The sequence below is a fragment of the Microplitis demolitor genome, chromosome 5, assembly GCF_026212275.2.
Source record: "Microplitis demolitor isolate Queensland-Clemson2020A chromosome 5, iyMicDemo2.1a, whole genome shotgun sequence".
NCBI lineage: Eukaryota > Metazoa > Arthropoda > Insecta > Hymenoptera > Braconidae > Microplitis > Microplitis demolitor.
In genome coordinates this window covers 13,927,422-13,938,781 of record NC_068549.1, presented here as the reverse complement: position 1 = coordinate 13,938,781, position 11,360 = coordinate 13,927,422, and the positions used below count along the sequence as shown (strand labels likewise).

The window sequence follows — 11,360 nt, the reverse complement described above, 5'->3', positions numbered from 1 at the left end:
GATGACTAACTCTAGCAATGTCATTTTACGCCGACTGTTTTTTTTTGTTAATAATTACATTATATCTTAATTTTTTTAATTACATTATATCTTAATTTTAAATCCAAATTGCTGATTTTAAAACTACTTTGATGTTTTCATTATATCATATAATAAAGTGTATGAATTCTTTATGATACATTATATTTGAAGGGTTATAAGGAGACTTATAGGCAACGCACAGTAAAATTTTAATAAATTACGTTTTATTAAAGAGTAAATAAAAAATATCAACATTTTTTACGTTCTTTATGCGGCTGGGCCCGACTTCGCGAATCGTACTGCATCTGCCTGTATTTCCTATATTAATGCAGCGGCCAAGGGAAATCCCAGTAAAACCTGGCCGAGTACTCGCGCATTCAATCTTAAAAATTTACATTTACTCACATGTAAAACTCAAATACAATAATATTACTATTTTTTTAAATTTTTCTTTATTAATCTTGTTTAATGTCTTCGTGATTGTTTTTTTCTTCATTCTGTTTCATTTCTGAAAAACAAATTTAAACATTGGAATTTTAATAAGTCATTAGGCATGCCAAATAAAAAATTATTAAAATTCAAATTGTACGAAACTATTTCAGGGTGGCTACAAATAAATAATTTCTAAATTCCCTGATATTTCTCGGTTTTCCAGTTAAATTTTTCACATTTTTCTCCAATTCAAAATTGTCATTCGTATTATTTAGATATTTTAAGTTTGAAAATGAAAAAATTTCAAGTCTACATCAGAAAACTAGACCCTCAGAGCTACAATTTGCCGTTTATTTTTATGTTGTACGATCGATTTTCTTCGAGTTATAATCTGTTGAAAATTACTTTAAAGTTTTGGATTTGATGAAAATTTTTTAATTGTCATGATTACTGTATTACTGAAAAATGTTTAATTTTGTGACTGTCACGATTAAATTCCCGGTTGCTTTTTAAAATTACCTAATGACATTCTCCGGTTGCATTAAATTCCCTGATAATTCCCGCGGTTTTCCCCGTTTGTGGCCATCCTGTATTCGAATGCAATTAAACGATTAAAAAAAAAATTTTTACCTATTGAATGTGTGTAGTCGGCCACCTTTATATCCTTCCATCGAATAAAAATTGTGTTTCCATGGTTCCTATCGTCCTGAACATCCTCACGCTTCCTTTTTAGATTTGACACTTCATCATGATTGGATTCTAGGATATTATTGACCTGTAACTGATTTCGAATAAAATTAAATATTTGTATCACATCTTATTAGATAATCTACCAAATATAAATTAAAGCACCCTTACTTTAATTGATGTTCTTTCAACAAACACCTTGAAGATCTTTTTCCCTGTAGGGTATTCATCATTTTCCTGTAGGTTTCTATAAAACTCAACAATTTGGCTAAAAGTATAAAATATGTAATTAAACTTTCCTTAACCTAAAAATTAAATTTACAACTATTTGGAATAAAAAACTGCTAGAAGAAAACTTTGTTCTTTACTCCATCTCCAACCATTATATTTGCATTGATTCCTGTAAGTTTTAAAATCTAGCTAAGTTTATTAAGATAAATATTCCAAGTTTGCAAATGACATTAAATTCACTGAATGAAATGTTATTAGATTTACACTGAAAACAAAAAATACTGTTTTTAAGTATCTGCGTGTTTGTATCCCCCCGAGAACATTATTTGTTTAATCTTAGTAAAAATGTACTCCAACCAAGAATGTTGTCTTAAAATAAGTATAAAAATTCTTCAATCAAGAAAATATTACTTGGTTGGAGTATATTTTTACGATGATTAAACAAATATTTATTCGGGGGGGGGGGGGGGGGGGGATACAAACACGCAGATACTTGAAAACAGTATTTTCTTTACAGTGTAAAATTCAAAATATCCAGTAGTATTACACCTCCCATCGATTTCGTCAAATCTGAAAATTTAGTTGAAAATTTCAAGTTAAATATTAAAATTATATTTTGCTTAATAATTATGTAAAAGTTGCTGAAATAAACAGAAATATTATTAAAACAAAATCTTCAGAATTAATATCATTCTCCATGATTATGTCTGTCAATTATTCCAGTAAGCCTCAGGATTTTTTGCTAAAAAAAAAATAACAATATTTTGAATTTGAAATTAAATGATCAAATCGGCTGATGAGCAAGACTGCTTCGATGAAGACTTGTTTTCTGCAGAACTGACATTCTCCTTTTATTACGCCTGCTGAATGTTATAAAAAATAATTTTCATGCTGGTCTAGTGAACAAACTAAATTTAAGCTAGCGGGCTTTACATGTCCCCTCAGAACATCTCTACTCAATAGAAATGATTATAACTCTACTCATCAACTTTTCTACTCAGTCTCAAATCTACTCAAATATTTTTCAACTCAGCATTTTAACTCTACTCAGTTTTATTTTCACTCAGCTACAATTACTCAGCTAAAACTCTACCCACGTATTTTAGCTTATCGATAAAATCGCAATTATTTGTTAGTAGCGTTGTAGCTGAGTAAAGTTGTTGCTGAGTTTAGTTGAAGCTGAGTAAAAATATAATTGAATAGAATTGAATCTAAGTGAAACAATTTTCAAGTAGAGTTGAAGCTGAACGAAGAAGTAAATGAGTCGAGTAATAACTGTTTCTCTTGAGTTAAGATCTGCCAAACTAGCAATTACAAAAAAAGTTAAAATAATAATAATAAATGATAGTAATAGTAATAAGTAATAGTGATAGTAATAAATCATAATATTAAAAAAGAAATCTTGGTTATGGCTCTTAGAAGTCTTCTGTTTCCTGTACTAAATCTCTGCACAGTACGCATGTAAACAATTGTCCCTCATCCATCTTTGTTTTGAACCATTTGTTGTTGCAGGGTCCACAAGTCACGACATGTAGGCATGGTCTATAAAGTTTTGTTGGCGTTTTTCCTACTCGACAGATTAAGCATTGCTCGGAGACCCGGGCGTCTACTATGACCACTTCGGTTGCCTCAATGTTTTCATCTACAGCTATTACGTCTGCGGGACCAGGCGGAAGTTCCACATCGTTATTTGCTTCGTTTACATCTTCGTTCGCCTCCTCGGTTACGGATTCTGCAGCCATCGGATGGTTTGCGGGACCAGGCGAAAGTTCCACATCGTCATTTGCTTCGTTTACATCTTCGTTCGCCTCCTCGGTTGTGGATTCTGCATCCATCAGATGGTCTGCAAGATCAGGCAGGAACTCATCATCGTCATTTGCCTCATTAGTTTGTCTATCAATTGCACGCAGATCCATTCGCGTTGCTTCAGCCAATAAACGATCATTTGGCAAAGTAGGTATTGCTCGAAGTTGTCCAACTATATCAAAAAATTATTAATTAATATTAAAAATGAAGGTTATTTCATTAAGAATTTTTATTTGCAGTTTTTCCAGTTTACTTACCATTTTGTGTTACGGTTAATTTTACCAAATCAAATTGCGCAGGGAGGACTACACCAACAAACATAATATTTCGTAAAACTGGGCTCAAAATATGTGAGGTTTTTCTCAAAAAATCTTCAAAGTCTGAGTCTTCTTCCTCCATACTTTTCCAACAGTTAACGATAAACTTGCAATTTTTGACCCCATTAAAAAGATTTTTAACTTTGTTACTATTCCAATTCATACGTCCTTTTAATTGTAAATTTTGCAAGTGAAAATGGCATTGATTATGACCAGACAATACATGCTCTAATGAATAACTAATAATTACTATAGTTCTTTAATAAAAAAAAAAATATTTTTTCTCTTTCGGATGTTGTAAAAAAAAGTTTCTATTTATCGAAGAAAAACTTCTGTCAAAAGGACGATTTTTAATGTTTAATTTTAAAAGGTGGCACTCGCTGCATGAATTTTTCCATGCTAATGACATGGAAATTATATTTTTTTTATAAACAAAATTTGAGTCATTGACGTTTCGATAGGAAATTTTATGCTCTACAAAATCGTTCAGAAGCTGAAAAGCTCGAGAACGTACGGTTCAACAGTTACAGGTATTCAAAGTCGATAACTTTTTAAAAACCAATTGTATGGTTGTGATTATGTTTTTAACACAGTCTTTACATATATCGATTTCAAAATAAGTGCAAAATAATTTTATGGTATAATAAACTTGTTAAAATAATCATTATGATCGTAGCTGAGTTTTATTCAAAGTAAATTTAGTAAAAAAAATATTATCATTTAGTTATAGAAACTGAAAATGATTATTTCCACGAAAAAGTATTTACTAAACATATTAATTTATGGTAAAGTACGAAATTTATATTGATGTTTTTGAAGCTTTTTTGCAATGAATGAAATTTGTTATGAAGCCTTTATTTGATATTTTTCGTGCGGGTAACAGTTTTGATGTAACAACCGTTTGAACGTTGATTTTTGAAAAGTTATCAATTTCCAATACCTGTAATTTTTGAACCATACGTATTAAAGCTTTTGAGCCTCTAAACTATTTTGTAGAGCATAAAATTTCCTACAACTATGTTTATAACTCAAATTGTACCCTGAACATTAAATGAAGTTATAGGATTTTTTAAATAAAAAAAATGAAATCCTGGTGCAATTAGCATATGATGCTTAAGCAGCGAGCGACACTTTTTAAAAATAAAACAAAAAATCGTCCTTTGGACAGGATTTTTTCCGTCATTAAGAAACTTTTTTACAACAGCTAAGAGAAAATAAAATATTGAATACACGCAGAGAATTTTATAGCATTTTTTACATAAAAAATTTATAGAAAAATTACTATGTCATAGTAACATGAGGACAGTATAGAATTATTGAACAAATTACCAATTCTGTAAAAATTTTTAAAATACATCGAACAGAATTTACTGGGTGCTTTGTAATTTTGACCAAGAAATTTAAATTTCTTAATCTGTTGTTTTGTCAAAATTACAATGCACCTTGTTAATTCAGTTCGGTGTATTTTAAAAATTTCTACGTTATCGGTAATTTATTCAATAATTCCATACTGTTCTCATGTTACTATGATATAGTAATTTTTCTATAAATTTTTTATGTAAAAAATTCCGTAAAATTCTCTGCGTGTATCTTTTGGAGCACCCTAATAATTTACCCATAAATGTCCATATAGTTTTATTGTTTTGCATACGATTGCCCCCACTCGCGGTTGTAATATTCTAATAACTCACTAAAATGATTACGTTGATTGACACTCATGGATGAGATAATCCAATAAAAAGAGGTTTTTATTTTATTCCCCGGTAATAAGCTTAGAGACACAATTTTAGTGAATATTAGCATTGTCGAATTATCTTCCAAATCTATCCCGAAACGAACAGCAGCATCAACCATGATTTGACAATGAGAATAAAATGTTCCTTTCATTGAAGCTTCGGGAAATATAGTTTTCATTGCTTTATAGTAATTGTCGTCAAAATCACCATAAATTTCCCTTGGTGAAATTATTGGTTTCAGAGACAATAATGCTTCTGCGATTTTTGTACAACTGTTTTCCGATTTTTCAAGTTCAATGATCCATACAACTGGGAAAACCTAATATAAATATGGTAATGCAGACGCATGTGTGTGTGTGTTTATGTATTTGAGTGAGAAAAAGAGAAAAGAACATGGCAAAAAAAAATGAAGATAAGAAAGTATATAGAGGTTCCATACTCTACTGTCCCTACTACGAAGCGTTTCGTGGAAAAAATTCTAACCGGCTGAATTTTATGTAAAAAAAAAATCTGAAGAGTTCGATGGTGCAATTTGCACATCGATCAGCATGCTATATCCTTCTGCAATTTGCATAAATGTGTTAAAATCCGCATTAGGCTAGACTTAAATCGAGATTTATATATAACTGGAAGGAAAGAATAGCCCCAAAAAATTTTTATTCAAAAGCAAAACAATTGCCTAATATGAAACAATTAATTTTCTTATTAAAATATATTGAAATAAAGTCGAAGAACATTTATTTATTTATGAAAAATATTGTTAAGAGCTGATAGTCTTACTGACGTGATACGCGCTGCTCTGAATGACTGGCGGCGATGCGCGCCCAACTCTCCTGTTTAAAATACTTACCGTGGTAACATATTATATAGAAAACTACAAAATAACTAGACAAAAAATACTTAATATTTATCAATGAATCAATTATTAATTCAATCATAAATATTAAGTATTTATGCTCTCGTTATTTTATAACTTTCTTTATAATGTCACCACGGTGAGTATTTTAAACAGGAGAGTTTCGCGCGCATCGCCGTCAGTCACTCAGAGCCGTGTGTACCACGTCAGTGAGACTATTAGCTGTTAGCGTTATTTTTTATAAATTTATCAATTTTTTTTTTTGGCTTCAATTTCATACATTTAGATAAATAAAGTAATTGTTTCATATTAAGCAATTATTGGGCTTTCAAATAAAAGATTTTTTGAGCAATTATTTCGTGACAGTTTTATATAAATCTTGATTCAAGTCTAGCCTAACGTGGATTTCAACGCATTTTTGCAAATTGTGAAAGGATGTATCATTCCGATCGATGTGCAAATTGCACCATTAAATTCCTCAGATTTTTTTTTATATTAAATTCAACCGGTTAGAGATGGTTTCACGAAACACTTCGTACTGGGAACTGTAGACTACTACATATTTCTTACATGATCCGCATATTGAGTGGAGATAGATGTTAATTGCAGTGCACCCACACCTTCCGGAAGGTTTGTAATTGTTGATTTTATAAATAACTGTGAAGTTTCTACTTTAGATAGCAAGTTTACATCAGAAAAAATTATTGCACTATGTGTTAGTGAAATATTCTGTAAAAATTGTAATTCTGTTCGCCCTGAATTATGCCGATTAATATCTTTAAAATTTTCTTCGGCTAAACAAGATTTGAACTCGGCAGATGATGTTATGACTGGAAATTTTTGATTTCTTTGCCACGATTGCATTTGTGGTTTCATTTGGTTGAAATTTAAAAGAGCAGAAGCTTCTTCATGGCTAAAAAAAGTATTATGATAAAATTACGATGAACAAAGCACCTAAAGAGAGGGACACTATATAGAATAAAAAAAATTACATAATCGATACATCTCTGTATATGATTTGGAGATCTCGAAATTGATGTCGACAGGCAATGTATAAATCTTTTTTGAAGCGAGATTTGCAATCGCTATTTATATCGGGTTCGTGATTGTGTCGATTTTTTCCAGGTAGATAAGTGAAGTCATCAGAAGCAGATAAGCTACCAGCTGCATTACAAGCATTCGAACTTCGCTTACAGCAATAGAGGCGCCTAAATAAAATAAAAGAAGACGCCAGTTAAAATTTGAGCCCCTTAAGGAGTAACGGTAACCGATTTTCAATTCAATTTAATTTACGTACAAACACTAGAAACCTAAAATAGAGAGTCTTTGGCGTTTTTTAAAACCTTAACACAGGGCTAAAAATTTTGTACTTTCAAAAATTCTAATTCGTCTCCGAGAAAAATTGTTTTAAAATTCTCATTTACTCAACGAGTGCAACAAAAATAGTCCCGTTTATTTCTCTGAGTGTGAGAAAGAGGTCCGGTAGCGTATCCCCTTAATATTAGCATAGTAACAAGTACTCCCTGATTACGATTTTCCCATTAAGATAACATGGAAAAAAAAATCTGGCTGTCGGTTGACCCTGCGGGCCAGCCCCAAAACTTCCCGCTGTTTCCCGCTCTTTGAGCTCGAAAACATTATTGTGAATACATTTTTGAGCTCATCGAACTCGAAAATACTTTTATATGCGTTTGTTAAAAAAAAAAAAAAAAAAAAAAAAAGAAATCATCATTAATTAGTTTCAAAAATTTTGATTGTATTAGAAAAATACATTTTTTGCGATTTTTTCGACAGCGATATCTTTCCAACGAATTAACCGATTGAGACGGTTGAGGTGGCAATCGACGTGTTATATCAAGTTCTACAACTGATCAAATTTTAAAATTGATTTATTAAGTCAATTTTGAGAAACTTCAAAAAAACTAAAAAAAAATTTTTTTTTTAATTCTTTCGACAACGGTTTCTCTTGAACGAATGAACCGATTTTGATGGTTGAGTCGGCATTCAACGCAGCTTTTAAAGTTTTAGAGCTCATTAGATTTTGAAATCGATCCATCGAGCACATTAAAAGTTATGTAAAGAAAACATTTTGGATAAAAATTTATTTTTCAAATATCTTCGAACGCACTCGACCGATCAAGCTCAATTTTTCATGGGTTTTTGGAGATTGACAAGCCGCGTCGAAGGGCATCTTAACGATCAAAATCGGAGCATCCGTTCGAAAGATACAGGTATTTACATACGTACGTACGTACACACATACACTTGGACATCATCGTGAAGTTAGTCAGAATAGCTTCTTAGGACCTCAAAACGTCAAGATCTGATAAAAATTCGATTTTCGAAAATCGGACCGAAACCAATAACTTCCCGAATTTTAGAAAATCATCGATTTTCTTAACGGGAAGTTAAAAACTTCAGTTTGGAATTTTATATTTCCGTAATGACGTATTGTACAAACAAGCCCAGGATACATTTCTGTAAGCTTTTAATAAAATTTATGGTAAATTTGTAGATCTTTATATTTTTCCAGCGAAACTATCAGACTTATTAGAAAATGTCATAAGGCCGTTTTTGTGGTCAATTTTATTTCCTACAAATTACTTCTTGTAAAGCTTTACAAAAATTTCTCATTGTTTTTCAGTTATTTTCATTTTAATGTCAAGATCTTAAAATCGATCCGAATACTATTTTTTGTAAGATCTTGACATTAAAATGAAAATAACTAAAAAATAATGTGGAATTTCAAAAAACTTTATCAGAGATAAATTTTTGGAAACAAAGTTGTCTACAAAAACAGTCTCATGACATTCTGTGATAAATCTGATAGTTTCACCGAAAAAGTAAAAAGATCTCGAAATTTACTACAAATTAGATTTCAAGTTAAAATAACTGTTGAACAGTTGGATTTATCAAAAAAACATGATACCCTGTTTGTAGAGCGTTAAATTTTCTATAAAAATACATCCTGGGCTTATTTGTACAATACATCAATGCGGAGATATAAAATTCCAAACTTGAAATTTCTTTTCTCATGTTATTTAAATGGGAAATAGAAATCATGGAGTGCTTAGTATCAATATTAAGGGCTAAAATTTTAACGGGCGTAGGCTTTACTCTACTGAAACTTTAAAGTGTGTCCTTGAAAAAAAAAAAAGCCGATTTGTTTGAAACGGTCTAGTATGCATTGGGGAAATATATTTTTTTTTCGACCTCACTAATATCATTTTTCTGGAAATTTTCAAATTTTTTACTGAACCCAAACAAAATTTTGAATTAAAAAAAAAACTTGGTTTTTCGAACAGTTATAACTTTTTTAAAAATAGACTGATTCCGAATTTCTTTTTTTTTTCAAATTTTTTTCTTTGAATGTAGTTGCCGTAAAAAAAAAAAAAATTAATTTCAAAGTATTCAATTATATGAATTTTTAACTTTATTTCACTTCGAAAGAAAAAATCGGTCGAATTCATGAATTTTTGAACGAATTATAGTTGTTTAAAAACAACTCTTTTTATGGAAAAATTCATAACTTTTTTTTAGTTTAGGTAAAAAAATTTTAAAGTTTTCTGAAAAATAATTTTAATGAAATAGAAAAAGAAAAAAAAAGTTTTAAGCCAAATCGAAAAGATCTGGTTCAAAAGTGATTGATTTGACATAGAATTCACCACACACATATATAACATGGGTACATGGGTATGTAGGTATATATATATATGAATATTCAAAGTAAAAAATTCATTACTAAACATACCTAGCATTGTTTGTCAATTTTTTTGCGAACCGGTACAGATATCCATCGAAAATCCTGTCTGGTAGGGATAGAACGGAGCTACGCCGTCTTGTCCGTGTAAGACCATTACCAGCCATATTTTAAGTGGACCTGTTAAAATTAAAAAATGAAATCACATTATGTTTTGAATTTTACTTTTTTTGCCAACTCACTGTCGTGAAGAGCATAGAAAAAATAGTATATTTTACACCTCGGGCAGTAAAGTAAGAAATGTCTCAGATCTCATGTAATTGTTGGCCGAGGCGAAGCCGAGAAATGATGAAAAAATCATTTTGTAAAAAATATTCTACCTGCTTTTTCGGGAGGATAATTTTGGCTCGAATTTAATGTTGAAAAAAAAAAAAAAAAATAAAAAAAAAAGAACAAAATAAAATTACGCATATGCAGAAAATTGAGAGAGCTATCGGTGAAATTTTTTCAAATTTTTTTTTTTTTTTAGAATTTATCATTTTTAAAAAGATTTAGAAATTATTTGAAGCCATCTAACTTCAGTATAATAATTGTTACACTAGATAAGTTCTCGTGCGTTTCGAGCTTAAAAAATAGCAGAAAGTTTCAGGGATAGCCTTCAGGGTCAACTTCTTATTTTTTTTTCATGTAATAACTTATGTGTTAAGAGAAAAAAAACCGAAAAATAATGGATGTTGGCTACATCCAGTATCAGAAATACTTACAATAAAATTTAATGAACATACCGATAGGTATGTTTTAATTTATAAGCAAAACTTTTTTTCTCAATATTTTTTTTTTTTTTGAACTTCGCGCTCTGAAAATTGTTAATTTAAAACAATTTTCTTTTCAGTACGAATTTGAAAATCTACGTTTTAAACAAGCTTAAATGTAGATTGTTATATTTTCAAGCTAGAACAGTTCAATTACATGTAATCTTGAAGTGAACAGAAAATTAGTATTTTTAGATTTTTGATTTCAACAAGTCAATCGAAATAAAAGAAAATATGCATAAGAAAAATATGTAGAAAATTAAAAAAACTATGGGTGTAAATTTTTTTTCAACTACGTCAATTTTTTTTATAATTTGTAGTTTTTAAAAAAAAATTTTTAATTATTTGACGTCACTCAACTTCAGTATCATAATTATTAAATTAACTACGTTTTCGAGCGCGACGAGCTTAAAAAAATAGCGGAAAGTGTCCACGGTAATCTCCAGAGTAAACCGCTTTGTATTTTTTTTAATAACTTATTTATTTTAAAATAAAACTATAAAATTATAGATATTGACTACCTCCAACAAATAAATATCGATTCATATGAATTAAATTAGCACAACTTGATACTTGCGAACATTTCACAAAAATTTTGATTTTTATAAGCTTATAGCTAAAAAAAAATGTATTTTGTGCGGTGTTGTACACTGAGCGAATTACTCATACGAAGATTAAAAAATTATTTCGGTGAAACTCTCACAGTAGAATTCAAAAGAGGGTCAGTCGCGACTGACGGTGTAAAAAATAAAACCACTGGCG

At 30.1% G+C, this 11,360-nt stretch overlaps 1 protein-coding gene and 1 long non-coding RNA gene across 7 annotated transcripts in view; both read right to left on the bottom strand.

The window, feature by feature from the left end:
* Window positions 1-223: 223 nt before the first annotated feature.
* LOC128667811 (uncharacterized) lies at window positions 224-1,819 on the bottom strand. Its single transcript, XR_008403768.1, has 3 exons — window positions 1,312-1,819; window positions 1,084-1,234; window positions 224-529 (listed from the first exon to the last, which is right to left on the bottom strand). It is a non-coding gene; the product is annotated as an uncharacterized LOC128667811 (long non-coding RNA).
* Window positions 1,820-1,847: 28 nt separating this feature from the next.
* The window catches only part of LOC103578742 (uncharacterized), a 35,407-nt gene continuing 25,894 nt past the window's right edge, over window positions 1,848-11,360 (bottom strand). For all 6 annotated transcript variants that reach the window (XM_053739479.1, XM_053739477.1, XM_053739478.1 and 3 more), the window contains 6 exons: window positions 9,838-9,966; window positions 7,079-7,294; window positions 6,657-6,999; window positions 5,186-5,549; window positions 3,435-3,722; window positions 1,848-3,349 (listed from right to left, as the gene is read on the bottom strand). In XM_053739479.1, the coding sequence (XP_053595454.1) occupies window positions 2,787-3,349; window positions 3,435-3,722; window positions 5,186-5,549; window positions 6,657-6,999; window positions 7,079-7,294; window positions 9,838-9,953 (1,890 nt within the window). In that variant the 5' untranslated portion in view covers window positions 9,954-9,966 and the 3' untranslated portion in view covers window positions 1,848-2,786. The remainder of the gene's footprint in view (window positions 3,350-3,434; window positions 3,723-5,185; window positions 5,550-6,656; window positions 7,000-7,078; window positions 7,295-9,837; window positions 9,967-11,360) is intronic.